This window comes from Tachyglossus aculeatus, chromosome 21, assembly GCF_015852505.1.
Source record: "Tachyglossus aculeatus isolate mTacAcu1 chromosome 21, mTacAcu1.pri, whole genome shotgun sequence".
NCBI classification, from domain to species: Eukaryota; Metazoa; Chordata; class Mammalia; order Monotremata; family Tachyglossidae; genus Tachyglossus; species Tachyglossus aculeatus.
In genome coordinates, this window is record NC_052086.1 from 76,319,684 (window position 1) to 76,337,171 (window position 17,488).

The following is a 17,488-nucleotide window of genomic DNA, read 5'->3' on the forward strand; positions in this document are numbered from 1 at the left end:
CTGTAGCTGCGCAAATGTTGCTTAAAGCTCCTTCTGCTGGTCTGGCTTTGCACAGCTGGTTTATGTGGATTGGCATATTTTGTGTTCAAATATTAAATAGTTTTTTCAACTTTTTCCTTATTTGGCCCTTTGTTTTTCATTATAGTTGCCCTTGCAACTTAAAACCAAAGATGAAAAGGTTAAAGAGGATTATGAGAAATTTAACTCCACTTGTCCTTCCACTCCTACTTCCCCCCAACCCACTTCTACCCTTTTCTTTTAAACTCATGAAAAAGAATAATGTGTTCATGTCAACTTGGGATAATTAATGTGAGTGTTTCATTTCTATTCCAGTTTTGGTCGAGGCCTTTAAAAAAATGTTGATTGATGAAAGATGAGATTCAGTGTTTCATTTGATTATATATATATTTTTTTAAGTTCTTGGTGATTTACGAGAACTGCGTATAATGAAAAACAGATGGCTAAACAGCCAGGAACTAGGGTTTATAATACTTTCATGCATATGGAAAACTTGTTTTTTTTTATTCTTTTAAGGGAGAAGAAATTTTTCTGGACATGTTTGAAGATGAATACAGGAGCATGACAGTGAGTGGTTTAGGAGGAGTACCTAATGTAGGCAGGAACACACTTGTTTCGATGACTAATTATTAGAATGTTTGCCGGTTTCCACCTAAATTTACTCCTAACTTAACAGAAAGAGAACTCTGTTTTAAATTGTTCTTTGTTTTGAATATTAGAGCGTATGCTCTGGTAATTGAAAGTTTGTGTCCATTTTTCTGAACTCAGAATTAAAGTGGAGGAAATTTAGCACTTTGGCTCCAGTTGTACTGATTGTGCAAATAAATCTATTTTCTGTAAATTGTCATATGCCACCAGTGCTCAACAGTGATGCACGTGTTCTGTAGAAGCTTTGTTGTCCAACTGTATTTACAGTGTGTTTTGTGGTTATCTGTATTCTCACCACATAAATATTCACAGCAATTCTGAAGTGATTTTAAGTGAAGCCCTACATTTCCTCAGGCTATTCAAAGAAAAGGTGTAAATTAGGATAACTCATCTTCTGAAATGCTCTCTCACTACTTCACTTTAAGGATGTGGCAGCCTCTCTTGTCATTTTAATGGTGATTTATTGTCCCACTGCATTTCTGCTCCTTGTTCTTGTTGATGGCCATAACCAACCCACTGTTTCTCAGTAATCCCTTGGAAGAATTTTATTGTTTTATATCCTTGGGCCATTAATCAGAGCGGAGTATATTTAATGGTTACCTTCCATTTTCTCTGGCCCCTGTGATCACGGTTCCCTAATTAAATCTCATACGACCTCTTGGACTTTAGGAAAACTTAAAGCTTATGTTTGTGATGAACATGTGAGCTAGTGATGGATTGTTGAGCTTGCCAGTTCTTGGATGATTGCAGAGCTTCTCAGAATCCCAGGAAAGACTTTAATTAGGCCAGCTGGGGGAGGGAGAAAAGTGGGATGGGGGAAAGGGAGAATGATTTTTTTTTTTCCAGGGAAGGGTAAAAAGACCACAGATTCTATTTGAATTTTTGATACCAAGGGAGAAAGTTTTCGGGAATTGTTTAAATATGAATCACAAACAGTTTTCCTCAAGGTGTTGTGGACAGTGAACTTTTTTCCCCTCCCTCTAAACCGTAAGGTCTTTGTGGACAGAGATTGGGTCTCCCAGCTCTGTTATATTGTACCTTCCCAAGTGCCTAGTATAGTGCTCTGCACACAGTAAGCACTTTATAAATGCCACTGATTGATTGCCTCATAAGCCCATAACTTTGGCATCATCCTCGACATATTCCATCTGCCGCCAAATCCTGGTCTACCTTCACAAAATCACTCAAATCCACCCTTTCCTCTCCATACAAACTTCTACCACGTAGATCCGAGCACTTCCCTTATCCCTCCTTGATTACTGCACCAACCTCCTTGCTGACCTCCGTACCTCCTGTGTCTCCCCACTCCAGTCCATACTTTACTCTGCTGCCTGGATTATTTTTCTAAAAAAAGATTAGTCCATATCTTGCCTTCTCCTCAAGTACCTCCAGTGGGTGCCCATCCACCTCTGTATCAAACAGAAACTCATTACCACCCAATCACCTTGGCCCCAGCCTATCTTTTTTTTTTTAATGGTATTTGTTAAGGGCTTTACTATGTGTCAAGCTCTGTTCCAAGTGCTGCGGTAGCTTCAGGTTTATCAGGATGGACATAGTCCCTGTCCCATGTGGAGCTCACAGTCTAAGTTGAAGGCAGTCTTACCTTTGTTGATTTCCCACTACAACCCAGCACGCTCCCTTCACCCCCCTAATATCACCTACTCACTTTACCTTGATCTCAGCTATCTGGCTCCAGACCCCTCACCCACATCCTGCCTACGGCCTGGAACTCCCTCCTACTTCATAGCTGACAGACCATTGCCCTCCCCACCTTAAAAAGCTTTATTAAAATCAAATTTCCTCCAGGAAGCTTTCCATGACTAAGCCCTCAATTTCCCTACTCCCTCTCCCTTCTGCATGATCCTTGAGCTTGGATTTGTACCCTTTATTCACCCCACCCTCAATCCCACAGCACTTAGGTACTTATCCATAATTTATTTTTACGTCCGTCTCCTCCTGTAGACTGTAAACTCTTTATGGGCAGGGAACATGTCTTCCAACTCTGTTATGTGGTACTCTTTCAAGCGCTTAGTTCAGTGGTCTGAACACAGTAAGCGCTCAATAAGTGCCATTGATTGAAGGGTTTTTTTTTCCAAATTTCCCCTCACAGCGCGACTCTTTATGTTTAACCTGAACTTTTTGTTTTCCAGATTAAGCCCATGAATGTAGAGTACTTGATGATGGATGCCTCAATCTTGCTTCCTCCTACTGGCACACCACTGACTGGTATTGATTTTGTGAAGCGTTTGCCATGTGGAGATGTTGAAAGAACTCGCAGAGTAAGTGTATTCTGCTCTTTTCCTTCTTCATGGTCCTCCCACATCCTTCTCCGGGCCTCATAATAAGCAATAAAGTCCTAATGTGCCAAGAAAAGGCACTCAATCAGTGGTATTTATTGAGCGCTTCCTGTCTGCAGAGCACTCTACTAAGCGCTTGGCAGAGTACAGTCCAACAAAGTTGGGAGACACATTTCCTGCCCATAAGGAACTTATAGTCTAGAGGGGGAGACAGACACAAATATATTAAAAAAAAGAATCAATTACTAATATCTACATAAGTGCTATAGGGATCGTGGCTCAGTGGAAAGAGCGTGGGCTTTGGAGTTAGAGGTCACAGGTTCAAATCCTGGCTCCATCAATTGTCAGCTATGTGACTTTGGGCAAGTCACTTCACTTCTCCATGCCTCAGTTACCTCATCCGAAAATGGGGATTAAGACTGTGAGCCTCCCGTGGGACAACCTGATCACCTTGTTACCTCCCCAGCGCTTAGAACAGTGCTTTGCACATAGTAAGCACTTAATAAATGCCATCATTATTATTAATATTACTATGAGACTGTAAGCCTGTTGTGGGCAGGGAAGATGTCTGTTTATTGTATTGTGCTCTCCCAAGCACTTTGTACAGTGCTCTGCACACTGTAAGTGTTCAGTAAATATGATTGAATGAACGGATGGATGACTGTCCAGGCATTTTGACAGTGTCAAAAACTACCTTCTTTGAAGGTCTCTTGAGATGATGTAAGATGATGGTCTCCATATAGTGCATGCTAGCACCCACTCTTCTTTCCATGGGGCCATGAAGTGTAAATTAACCTGTCCCACTGAAGATCATGATTTGCAATTAAGTTCCCTTTTGAACTTAACAGGAAATAAGTCTTATTGCTGTTTTCTTTGTTGCTGGGGGTGAGGAAGGGTTTGTATGAAAATCTAGTTAGTTCTGCCAAAATGCTTGTTTTTCCTGGGGGTTTCAGCTAGAAAGCCGTTCGGGAATTAGAGAACAAACTCTTACAGCCTGAGCCCGTTTGAATAAAGCACGACAAGATTTGAACTGAATTGCTGCTGTGTCTGCTTCTGGTGTCAGCTATAGAGGGTCCTAAAGGTGGGGCTTTGCAAAACTGTGATCCTGCATTAATCAGTCAATCAATCAGTGGTATTTAATTCATTCAATAGTGTTTATTGAGCACTTATTGTGTGCAGAGCACTGTACTAAGCGCTTGGGAAGTACAAGTTGGCAATATATAGAGACGGTCCCTACCCTACAGCGGGCTCACAGTTTAGAAGGGGGAGACAGACAACAAAACATATTAACAAAATAAAATAAATAGAATAGTAAATATGTACCACTTACTATGTGCCGAGCACTGTACTAAGCCCTTGGGAGAGTACAATTCAGCAGAATTAGCAGCCCCTCACCCATTACAGGAGAAGGGGTGTACAGTATGTATGAGCCCCAAAAGCCCTGATTGAACCGTGGCCAAAACCAAATCTGTTTCATCTTGATTTTGAAAGACACATACGATGGTGATGCTTAATTGCCTGTGTGAGAAATATGTGTGAAAGAGCAGATTAGTTCCAGGAACCACTGCTTAAACCATGCTTTCATTATCAGCATTTATTCTGAACCAGTAGTTTAAGTGGGCAGCCTCTGTAGTTTTTCCACAGTATTTTATCACTCTTCGTGCAGCCTTAGTGTGCTTCTTAGAAAGCAGAGAAACCTTTTCCTAGAAAACCATTCTCTGGTGACAATTAATATTAATGGATGATTTAGGGGAATTCATTGCAATAGGCGTCTGTTATCAGTCGCAATTAAATTTAAGACATATGTTACCAAAGAACAAGCTGTGGTTTTCATTTTGTTTTTGAAAGTGGAAAATGGCCCTTAGCCTAAGCATAGCAGAAGAGAAATCTGAGACTATCATTCCTTTCCTCGACCTGCTGAGGATTTTTTTTTTCTGTTGGTTGTCCAGGTTCCTAAAGTTCATTTACCTAAAATCATTGTATTGTTGAAAAGTGTCATTAAAAATATCCTAAATTAAAAATGTCAGTAAAAAGATCTACTCTCTTTATTCGTCAGTGTTTTGTTTTTTTTCTCGAACACATTGTGTAGACAGCACTGAATTAAGTATTTGGGAAAGTACAATAGTTGGCCCACGAGGATTTTTACATTCCACTGGGAGAGATTGTTATCTGGTTGAGCACAAAAACCTCATTGTAGGATTCAGTTCTTTTGAAAACGGCTTACGTGGTAAATGTTTTTTTTTTAATTTTAAGTTGAAAGAGTATCAACCCTTTAAGTTTTAAGAGTATCTGGGCCTCTTTGGTATAGTGGCCTAATGACACAGTTTTTCTTGCATTGAATATGCGCTTTTAGGGATTCTCATGACTTCTTACATTGCACTGCTCTTTTTGATACTATGCTAATTATTACTGCGATTTCTATATAATAATGGTAGTATTTGTTAAGCACTTACTATGTGCGAAGCACTGTTGTAAGTGCTGGGGGGATACAGGGTGATCAGATTGTCTATGTGGGGCTCACAGTCTTAATCCCCATTTTACAGATGAGGTAACAAGGCACAGAGAAGTTAAGTGACTTGCCCAAAGTCACACAGCTGATAAGTGGCAGAGGAGGGATTAGAACCCATGACCTCTGACTCCCAAGTCCAGTCTCTTTCCACTGAGCCACACTGCTTCTATATTCTGTTGATATGCGTTTCTTCCCTGTCCTAAGTAGTGAGGAGAAAAAGTGATGTCCTTATTAAGAGAATTCTTGAATAACTGTTATTGACGAGGGAGATTCAGAAAATGCCGCTAACTGGGCTGTTGTTCTGAATCTGACTTTTGCCTAATAGCAATAATTGTGGATTTTATTAAGTGCTTTCTATATGCCAAGCACTTTATAAGTGCTGGAGTAGATGCAGTTTAATCAGATCAGATACAGCCCCTGTCCCACATGGGGCTCACAGTCTGAAGAGGAAGAAGAACAGATTTTCCATTTTACAGATGAGGAAATTGAAGCACCGAGAAGTTAAGTGACTTGCCCAAGGTCACACAGCAGGCAAGTGGTGGAGCCAATTATGGTACTGGTTAAGCTCCTACTGTGTCCCAAGCACTGTTCTAAGTGCTGGGGTAGATAGAAGCTAATCGGGTTGAACGCAGTCCCTGTCCCACACTCTTAGTCCCCATTTTACAGATGAGGTAACTGAGGTGCAGAGAAGTGAAGTGACCTGTCCAAGGTCATGCAGCAGACATGTGGTGGAGCCAGGATTAGAACTCGGGTCCTTCTGACTACCAAGCCTATGCTGTATCCACTAAGGCCACACTGCTTCTCTGGAAAGCATGGAAAGAGCACCGGCATAGGAGTCAGAGGACCTGGGTTCTAATCTCTGCACTGCTACCTCTCTGCTCTGTGACCTAGGGCAAGTCACTTAACTCCTCTATGCCTCAATTGCCTCATCTTTAAAATGGGGATTAAGACCATGAGACAGTAGGCTGCAGAACACTGGGCTAAGCACTGTGAGTTCAATACAATAAAGTTGGTAAAGTTGGTTCCCTGCCAACGACCCTTACATTCTAGAGGGTGATGCAGACATTATTATAAATAAGTTATGCATATGTACATAAATGCTGTGGGGCTGAGGGAGAGCTGAAAAAAGGGAGCGAATCCAAATGCAAGGGTGACACAAGAAAGTGATAGAAGAAGAAACGACGACTTAATTGGGAAAGACGTCTTGGAAATGTGTTACTTTACGGGGTACATAGATGAGGGACTTTTTCCAACCTGATTATCTTGAACCTACCATAGTGCTTAGGACAGTGCCTGGCACTTAGTAAGTACTTAACAAATATCACTGAAAAAACAAAAATTAAAAAAAGACCTCTAGAAGCATGCATACCTTAGAGATCAGAAAATTGTCCCAGTTTTTAAGTTTTTAAAATAGTGTCTTCTGTTTAGGCTTTCTATTTTTTTAGAGACTGGAGCATTAAAAAAAAAATCAAATCTCAGACTGGATCACTAGTATTTATCTTCCATTTGAAATTTAGCAGCTAACCAAAAGAAGTTATAAGACTGTTATCTGTCGTACACTGCATCTTGAACTGTAAGGACTTTGGGCCCCTTTGAGATTTGTGCATTATTTTTTGTTAAATTACTGCTTGTCAGTAAAGATTGCACTGTATTTCTTAACTGGGCCTTATCAAAATCATTTAAATGGGTGTTTCCCTTAAGTTTTTTAGGGGTATTAAGTCCCTACTATGTGTCAAGCACTGTTCTCAGTGCTGAGGTAGATACAACTTAAGTCAGACATAGTCCCTTTCCCACATGGAGCTCACCGTCGAAGTAGGAGAGAGAACAGGTATTGAATCCCCATTTTGCAGTTGAGGAAACTGAGCCACCGAGAAGTGAGGTGATTTGTCCGAGGTCAGACAGCAGGCAAGTGACAGAATTGGGATTAAAACCCAGGTCTTGTGGTTCCCAGGTCTGAGCTTTATCCATTAGGTCACGCTGCCGTTAAAGAGATCATTTCCATGCCATATGTTACAGGCATCCCTCAATTGAAGACATTTTGATTTACGATGAGTGGCATTTATGACTTCCAAATGCAGTGTTTTCAGCTTTACAGTATATCAGTTTCAGCTTCCTATCCACCCGCGTCCCTTTTGGCAGCAGCTTGAGGGGGTTTTCTTGGGAGTGGAGGGTAAGAAGAAAACAATTTTAAAAGCCATGATGTGGTGGCAGAGGCCGGGGCGAAGGAAAAGGGAGTTTAGGCAGGGCAGGAAAGATTATCAGATATCTAGGAGGAATCACCAGAGAGGTTTGACGTGTCTGTTGTGTTTTTGAGGAGGCAAAATCTGCTGCCCTGTTGCAGGGCCCCAGTAACTCGATATAAATGCATTAATGTAGCTATAGTAATCAACTATAATTGATTAATGAAATGATTCTGGGTAATTCTGCTTCTGAGAGAAGCAGCTTAGCCTAGTGGATAGAGCATGGGCCTGGGAGAAGGACCTGGTTCTAATCCCAGTTCTGCCACCCGTCTGCTGCCTGACCTTGGGCAAGTCACTTCACTTCTCTGTGCCTTAGTTTCTGTAAAATGGGGATTAAGACTGTGAGCCCCATTTGGGGCAGAGACTATGTCCAACCCGATTATCTTGTATCTACCCCAGCGCTTAGAACAGGGCTTGACACATAGTAAGCATTGAGCAAATATTATTAGTACTTTCCCAGGTGCTTAGTACAGCAGTGCTCTGCAGGCATTAAGCAGTTAGTAAATAGTATTGAATGAACGAATTATTGTTAACATTATTAATTTGAATAAATATTGGGTCCCCAGCCTTGGCTCAGGAACAAATCCATCCTGTATAATACTGTTCATATGAGAATATTGATATTGTCTAGTTTCCATTGAAGGCACAGTTTTCAGGAACCGATCATTCATTCATTCATTCATTCAATCGTATTTATTGAGTGCTTACTGTGTGCAGAGCACTGTACTAAGCACTTGGGAAGTACAAGTTGGCAGCATGTAGAGGCGGTCCCTACCCAATAACGGGCTCACAGTCTAGAATGGGGAGAAAGACAACAAAACATGTAGACAGGTGTCAAAATCGTCAGAACAAATAGAATTATAGCTATATGCACATCATTAACAAAATTCATAGAATAATAAATATGTACAAGTAAAATAGAGTAATAAATCTGTACATATATACAAGTGCTGTGGGGAGAAGAGGAAGGAGGTAGGGTGGGGGGGATAGGGAGGAGTCTGAGAAGGCCTCCTGGAGGAGGTGAACTCTCCTCCAGTTAACTCACTCCTCCAGGGTGAGTTATCCTAGGAAGAGGATGCTTAGAAATAAGTTAAGACTCAGAAGTGTCTATGCTCACTCGGAAGTGTCTATGCTCACATATTTGATGGGTACAATCCCTGAAAAGCCTATCCCATGAGACAGCAAATCATTTCATTGCCATGGACAACACTCTTCAATCAATCAATCGTATTAATTGAGCGCTTACTGTGTGCAGAGCACTGTACTAAGCGCTTGGGAAGTACAAGTTGGCAACATATAGAGACAGTCCCTACCCTACCCTGTGGGCTCACAGTCTAAAAGGGGGAGACAGAGAACAAAACCAAACATACTAACAAAATAAAATAAATAGAATAGATATGTACAAGTAAAATAAATAAATAAATAATGTGTCCTAAATAAATGATCATGTGTCGGAGAAATACTTGTAATGATAGTTTAGTCAGACAAACGGTAACACAGAGTTAAAAAAAGCTTAGGAAATTCGATTGGTTGATTGAGTCAGGCTTCTGGGGCTGGGACTCCTGACCTCTTCCTTGACTACCCGAGGTACAGTGGCCTCAGTTCAGGTGGCCTGTACTGGGCTGGGGCCATTCAATTTTGCCACATAACTGGTGCCAGTGGGCACAGCAGCAGTAGTGTGGCAGCAGAGGCTGAGCGCCTTCTCCATTTTCTACCCATTTAACCTATTTCCTTCCCTTCCCTCCCCCAACATTTCCTTCTCCTTCCCCACCCTGTTCCCTTCTCCTCGTCACCACATTATTCCCTTCTCCTTCCCCATGCTTCTTTCCCATCTCTTCCTCTCCTCATTCCCATCTCTTCCTTCCTCCTTGTTCTCATCTCTTCCCCCTCCTCATTCCCATCTCTTCCTCCAAACCCCTCCCCCAGCTCCCCACTTCTATTCCACACCCACTGTTCAGATAAATATCTGATGGAATAACTATTTTCTATGTAGCTTCCAGTTTTTCAGATTTTTTTTTATCAATATCAACAAATGATGGCCCACCACCAAACCTGGTGGTTCTGTTAGTTATCTTTTCAGGAAGATCTGTAAGAAAATGGGACTCAGTCGCATTAGTGTCTCCTTTATCAAGTCTTAAAAGAGGCCTTTTTAAAAACCTCTTGTTTCCCCTGCTTTGAAAATATTCCACTCATTTTCAGTTAGGGCAGCTAAACTCGCATATGTGCTTTTGCAAAAAGTGTTATATTGTACTTAGAGCCAGCTCTGTTTGTTCTGAATTGGAGCAAACTGCACTTTTTTTTGGCGCGTGACCTTTAAAATACACTCTGCCCGGTATTCTTATGCTCCATCTTTTCTGCTGGGGATTTGTATAGGAAACAGAAAGATTTTTTTTTAATATTCCTGGAAATACCTCCCATTTGTTACACACAGCAAAACCAGATGTTTTACCAAAAAGAAGTAATCTGAGCCAAATTCAGCACACGCTTTGCATTTTGAGGTTTCACTTTTTAGAGAAATGTACCATAGAAAGATACACAAGACTTTTTGTGTTTCCAGGGTAGTATCTAGCATAGTTCTTTTCACTTAAAAACAAACTCTAACAACTCCAACATATTCTGTCATTGATGTAAATACAAGACTTCTACTTTACTCCGTTGGAGGGTATTTTTTTCACCACCCACAAAAGCAAAACTTTTCTTTGAAAGTAAAAGGTGCAATAAATTCTCTGTGACCACCCACAGTCCGGACTTTCTGCAGCGCATTAGGGCATTTATGCCAGTTATGGTATTTGTGCCTAGGGAAAATGCATTAATTGGAACCTTGGTTAACTTGCTGCAGTTCTGTGGGTTAACTTTATTTCCTCTGATCTTTACACGTCTTTTCTAAGTTTATATCTAGCATCTGTTTCTACAGCCCCCAGTTATAAAAGAACAACAGCTCAAATTTATATAGTGCCTTACCTCCTAAATGTTCGGGCAACACAATTTTATCAACTGAAGCACATAATAAACGATAATAATAGTGACAATAATAATTGAGTTTAAGGGTTTACGATGTGCCAAGCAGCAAACTAAGTGCTGGGGTAAATACAAAGTAATCAGATCAGATACATTCTCTGTCCCTCACAGTGCTCACTAAGTAGGAGGGAGGACAGGGATTGAATCCCTACTTGACAAATGAGGAAACAGAGTCACAGAGAAGTTAAGTGACTTGACCAAAGTCACACAGCAGGCTCACGGCACAGCCGAGATTGGAGGTCAGTTTCCCTGACTCTTTCCATTAAGCCACACTGCTTCCCCCCCTACATGTCTAAGTCAAAAAGAGCCAGTAGACATCCAGCTTTCCCTGAGTAGGGATCTGTCTTTGTCCAAACTGTGTTTCTGAATTATCTCTACTGGCCAAAATCCATTCCTACTCCTCAGTAGGTGACCATGGTGGTATTTGTAGCTTGAAACCCCAGACGTGGAAATGATGAGGAAACATCCAGAATCTGTGCCACCAGGTAATAATAACAGTAGCATTGCATTTCTAGACTTTGCAGGAAGGGAATGTGTCTACCAACTGTGTTCTGTTGTACCCTCCCAAGTGCTTAGGACAGTGCTCTCCACAGTCAGCATTCAGTCAATATGATTGATTATATGCAATGCCAAGTTTTTTTTTTTTTAATGGCATTCGTTAAGCGCTTACTATGTGCCAGGCACTATACTTAGCGATGGAGCAGATACAAACTAATCAGGTTGAACACCTTCCAGTGGGCAGGGAGTGTGTCCGTTATATTGTACTCTCCCAAGCGTTCTTACACAGTCAGTGCTCAAAGGTACTCTCCCAAATGCATAGTACAGTGCTCCGTACCAAGAGATTGTGGAAGATTGATTTTTTTCATCAGAGTCCTGCCGCATGAAGGTTTTACCAGTTCTTTTTTTTTTTTAAGTTAAAAATTGACACGGCTATTTTGTTTTTTCTCCTTAGGCCATCCGTGTTTTCTTTATGCTTCGCTCATTGTCACTCCATCTGCGGGATGAACCGGAAACTCAGTTACCTCTGACAAGAGAAGAGGATCTAATCAAAACAGATGATGTTCTGGATTTGAGTAAGTAGCCCTTCCTTACTGAGTAGTAATGGTGGAGAAAATCACTGACATTATGAACAAACAAGCTTAATGCTAATTGTGGTATTTGTTAAGCACTTACTGTGTGCTGAGCACTTTACTAAGCGCTGGGGTGGCTACAAGGCAATCAGGTCCCAAATGGGGTTCACAGTTGAAGTAGGGAGGGGAACAGGTATTGGATCCACCTTTTGCAGGTGAGGGACTGAGGCAGAGAAGTGACTTGCCCAAGATCACATCAGGTAAGTGGCGGAGTCAGGATTCGAACCGAAGTCCTCTGATTCCCAAGCTCGTGCTCTTTTCATTAGGCCACATTGCTTCCCATTTTTCACCTTTATTTCTGATTCTCATTAGTAATCTTTTAGGTTTGTTTCAGAATCCTGTTTCAGATTTCTTGTCTCTACTGATGGATGAAAATATTTCTCCACCCACCACTTCTCTGCTTTCTATACTTAATTTTATTCTTCTATATCAGGCCTCCCTTTTATTCCCCCTTCCCTTGCCTCTTGAAATATTAGAGGATAAGTGTATCTTCATTCCTCCATCTCTCCTGTTCTCCCACTGCAATCTTGATTTTAGCAGATAGGACTGTGAATTTCTGTGCATGATTCAAATAATTTGTAAGTAAATGATATAGCCTGCCTTGTCTTCCTTGTTCCAAAATAAGTGGCAAGCAGCTGTTCCTGGACAAGGAAGGGAATTCTTTCTTTCTTGGGGGGAAAAAGTGCTTGTAATGCTATATCTAAAGATACCTTTTTGCTTAAGAACTAATTTAAATATCGGAGAGCATTTTGGTAATCAGTGGTATTTACTGAGCCGTTATTGTGTGCAGACAACTATACTAAGCACTTGGGAGAGTACAATACAACAGAGTCAGTTGGTAGACACATTCCCTGCCCACAAGGACCTTACATGCTAAAGGGGGAGACTGATGTTAAAATAAATTACAGAGATGTACGTAAGTGTTGTGGGGGTACTTGTACAGAAATGAAATTCTGTGTTTTGGATTGTGAGCCCACTAAGGACAGGGATCATGTCTAATTCCCACATGTGTATTCTCTCTCACCTCTTAGTGCTCTGCACATAGTATTTTTCTATACTATTATATAGAAATATATATATACTATAGTATGCTACTATAGTAATACACTGTTACTGATAAGCCAATTGAAATATTTGAATCTATCCAGACAAGGTCATTATCCTGTTTTTTTGACTAGTTCATGTGTTAACAACTTAATGCCTTTCTCTCTCTCGCTCACTACCTACCTGACATGGTTGTAATAGTATTTGGCTTGTGATTTATTGAAGATATCTAAATCCAAAAAATACACATGTAGTAAGATTTTTTTTTTAATCACAAGTCAAAGCAATAAGGAAAATACACTTTTTTGCCACTTGTGCTGTTTTCAAAATTAGTATGCTTTATGGTATAAACTTAGAAACTCTTTGGAAGAAAAATAAAATAAAAAAGTAAAGTTTAGATGATTATTAGCGATGCTGGGTTCATTTTCCCTATTTCACATACTTGAAAATCCTCTTCTCTATCGAATGAAAGTTGTGTAGGAATGGTTATTTGAAACATTTTTATGTACCGGCAACCTCTTGTTCAAACCCTCCTGGAACTCTCGTCCACTTCACATCCAAAAGACCACTGTTCTTTCCATCTTAGAGAAACATGGCCTAGTGTCAAGAGTACGGGTTTGGGAGTCAGAGGATGTATTCCGTAAAATGGGGATTAAGACTGTGAGCCCCACGTGGGACACCTTGGTCTGGTCTCGGATGATTCTGTTTAGCCTTTCAGTATCATCGAAATGGTCCCCTGGCTGAAAGATTTTTTTTTAAGGTATTTAAATGCTCACTATGTGCCAGGCACTGTAACTAACCAGTACGATAGATAAAAGAAAATAGGGTTGGCCACAGTCCCTGTCACACAGGGCTCACAATCCGTAATCCTTATTTTATCGTTGAGGTAATTGAGGCCCAGAGAGGTTAAGTGACTTATCCAAGGGCACAGCAGAGAAGTGGCGGGGCCGGGTTTAGACCGAGGCCCTGTGTCTCCCAGGACCGTGCTCTTTCCACCAGGCCATGCTGCTTCTCCATCATTCATCAAATAGCAAAATATTCAAATCATATTTTCTGGTCAAATAAGAGAAAAATAACCCTTCTTTGTATATAATTTTTGTTGACTGTGTTGGAGCCTCTTCAAAGGATTGCTTTGCACATTTTTCTGGGTTTCCAAAGCAAACAAAGATTTGGTAGCCCAAAGTGGAAAGATCTCTCTGTCTCCTGATTGATCACACAGTGTAGGAAAACTGGGCTTTGCTTACTTTGGTAATTATTTTATAAATCAACTAGAATCTGCTTTGTAGACTAATTCCACATACCTTTGGGCCAAGAAAATTTTCCCTGTCATCCCATTCTTAGGAACCTTCAGGAGACAAAGCAGTTGATGACAAATAGCAACAGAACCCTTCTGTGGGTTATTTTTTTCATTTTTGCTAAAATTCTTCCTCGCCCCATATGCAAGTTTTAGTTGTTTTTCCTCCCGATTTTTTCCAGTTCAATCTATTTTAGCCCCTGGGACTTGGGCAGGGATGTGATTGGTAGGGGTGAGAGAGTGAAAGTGCCATTGTGAAAACACTAGTCCTATCGCCAATTCCTTCTCAGTTCCGAAGCGTCAGGACACACACAGGCCTGTCCGGCACTTTCTGTCGTCATCACTTCCCAAGCCTGGGTTCTGGACTTCTCGGCCGTACTTTTGATGCAGATGAGAGTTTATGCCCTGCCATCTCAATCAATCAATCGTATTCATTGAGCACTTACTGTGTGCAGAGCACTGTACTAAGTGCTTGGGAGAGTACAGCATGACAGTCAGTAGACTCATTTCCTGCCTAAAGCAAGCTTGCAGTCTAGAGAGGGTGGGGCAGACATGAATATAACTAAATAGATTACAGAGAGGTGCATGAGTTCTTTGGGGCTGAAGCAGGGGTGAATAAAGGGAGCAAATCATGGTGACACACAAGGGAGTGGGAGAAGAGGAAATGAGGGCTTAGTCAGGAAAGGCCTCGTGGAGGAGATGTGCCTTCAGTAAGGCTTCGAAGGTGGGGAGAGTGATCATCTCTTGGATATTCATTCATTCAGTCTTTTATTGAGCGCTTACTGTGTGCAGAGCACTGTACTAAGCGCTTTGGAAAGTAGAATTCAACAACAGACACATTCTGTGCCCGCAACGAGCTTACGGTCTAGAGGGTGGAAACAGACAAGAATATAAATAAATATAATTACAGATGTATAAATAAGGGCTGTGGATCCAGGAACAGGGAAGAGCAAAGGGGACAAGTCAGGGTGACGCAGAAGGGAGTGGGAGGTGAGGAAAAGTGGGGCTTAGTCTGGGAAGGCCTCTTGGAGGATATGTGCCTTCAGTAAGGCTTTGAAGTGGGGAGAGTAATCGTCTGTCGGATTTGAGGAAGGAGGGCGTTCCAGGCCAGAGGCTGGATGTGGGCGAGGGATCGGCAGCAAGGTAGTCAAGATTGAGGAGCAGTGATTAGGTTGGAATTAGAGGAGTGAAGCGTGTGGGCTAGCATGTAATCGGAGAGCCTAAAAATCCTCTACCGAAAAAGTCACAGAAAGTAATTTTAAGATGGGAGAGAGAATCAGAACAGCAAAAAAAAAAGCACCATGGCATACTCGTACAAGCTAAAAATCTAACTTTTTCCCCCTCAATTTCCAGGAGAGGGAAATGAACATTCCAGACATGGCCCTGGCCTCAGTAAATCTTGCTAATAGAATTAGGAATAGAAAAACATGGGATTCTCTCAGTTCCTGCTCCTTGATTTTAACTCTACCTTCTATTTTTTCCATTAAACAGAATTTACCAAAGTCTTAGCATACCAACTCAAAACTTTCAAGTAAAGTAGTCGTTCTTACTTTGGATTTTTTAAAATGATAATGCTTACAGACATCCTGCTGTGAAACGAAGCAAACGAAACAAATGTAGGTTGGGTTTTTTTGACTTCTGAATGTAAATGAGCTATTCCAGTTCACTTGCGTTTCGCACTATAAGCTGGGTTGTATTCGTGGTAGTAGTTGTGGTGTTTGTTAAGTGCCGGCCCCTATTCATTCAGTCGCATTTACTGAGCGCTTACTGTGGGCAAAGTCACTGCACTAAGCACTTGGGCGAGTACAATATAACAATAAACAGGCACATTCCCTGCCCGCAACAAGCTTACGGTCTAGAGGAGGAGACAGACAATAATATAAATATGATGGTGAGCCAAGGGGCTCACGATCTAAGAGGAAAGAGTGGAGTGTATGGGTCAAAGCCATGTAAGGAAGAGGAAACAAAAGTATAACAAAAAGGACTCCTTGGTTGGAGTCCTACGTGGGCTGGGAGAGGGGGTCAATGGGGTCCCTGGGGACTGGCCTCTCCCCAAACCTGAGAAGTTGGGAGGACAGAAAGTAAAAGGGGATGAATCGGGCAAGAATCGGCTCCAAAATACTGCCATTTGGCTGAGTCCTTCCAGGTCGAACCTTTCAACCAAGTAGCAGTTCTTAGCTTGAATTTTTTTAAATGGCAGTACATTATTGTTATTGTTCTTCTTTTTATTATTATTACTAAATATTCATTCAATTCATTAAATCGTATTGACTGAGCACTCACTGCGTGCAGAACACTGTACTTAGCGCTTGGGAGAGTACAATATAACAATGCACAGACACGTTCCCCGCTCACAGGGAGCTATTAGACAGCCTAATGTGAAATTAAGCAAATGGAGCAAGCGTAGGTTGGGTTTTTTTTTTATTTCTGAGTGTAAAATGATCTCTCCCAATTCATGCTGCTTTTCGCAATACAGGCTGAGTTGTTTGTGGTAGTGGTAACGGGCTGTGCCTCTCCGTTCTGCTGTTTATGGGATCAATTTCAACATTCACCGTGCTTCTGGGGAAAATGCCTCTGAGTGAGATTTCCAAATAAGAAGTCCATAGCTAGAAAAAGACGGTGGGAAACCTTCACTAGGAAAAATTGATATCCACCCTTTATGTAGGAGACAGTACATTGACCAGGTTTGGTTGACCAGTCTTTGCCTCCCTCACTTAGAGAAGATTATCTGTGAAGACTGAAACTGTCAGCGTCGTAGTAGTAGCATAGTATTTATTAAGCACTTTGTGTGGAAAAGAATGCACAGCTGGGAATTAAACATGAGCCCTGTCCCTCAAGGGGCTACCAGTCTAAGAGTTTAAGTAGGGAGAAAGGATTGGAGACAGATACATCAGGAGTGATGAACCATTAACACAAGCAGCGTGGCGTAGTGGAAAAAGCATGGCCCTGGAAGTTAGAGGACCTGGGTTCTAATTTTGGTTCTGCCGCTTGCTGAGTGACCTTGGGCAAGTGAATTAACTTCTCTGTGCCTCTGTTTCCTCAACTGTAAAAATGGGGATTCAATATCTGTTTCCTCCCCTGTTTAGACTATGTGTCCCATATGGGACAGGGACTGTGTCCAACCCGATTAAATTATATCAACCCCAGGGCTTAAAACAGTTTTTGACACGTAATGCCCTTAATAAATGCCATCATTATCATAATTAAAAACTGAAACAAGTACACAAAATGGGCTCCAAGCCCTCTGGGGATGGAGGGGTCCTAGAGCATGTGGGAACAGCTTTTAACCC

The 17,488-nt window shown here is 41.5% G+C and overlaps 1 protein-coding gene across 8 annotated transcripts in view; it reads left to right on the forward strand.

Annotated features, from left to right (window-relative positions):
• The window catches only part of CLEC16A (C-type lectin domain containing 16A), a 257,225-nt gene that overhangs the window by 112,313 nt on the left and 127,424 nt on the right, over positions 1–17,488 (forward strand). For all 8 annotated transcript variants that reach the window (XM_038762218.1, XM_038762220.1, XM_038762222.1 and 5 more), the window contains 3 exons: positions 535–585; positions 2,817–2,945; positions 11,683–11,803. In XM_038762218.1, the coding sequence (XP_038618146.1) occupies positions 535–585; positions 2,817–2,945; positions 11,683–11,803 (301 nt within the window). The remainder of the gene's footprint in view (positions 1–534; positions 586–2,816; positions 2,946–11,682; positions 11,804–17,488) is intronic.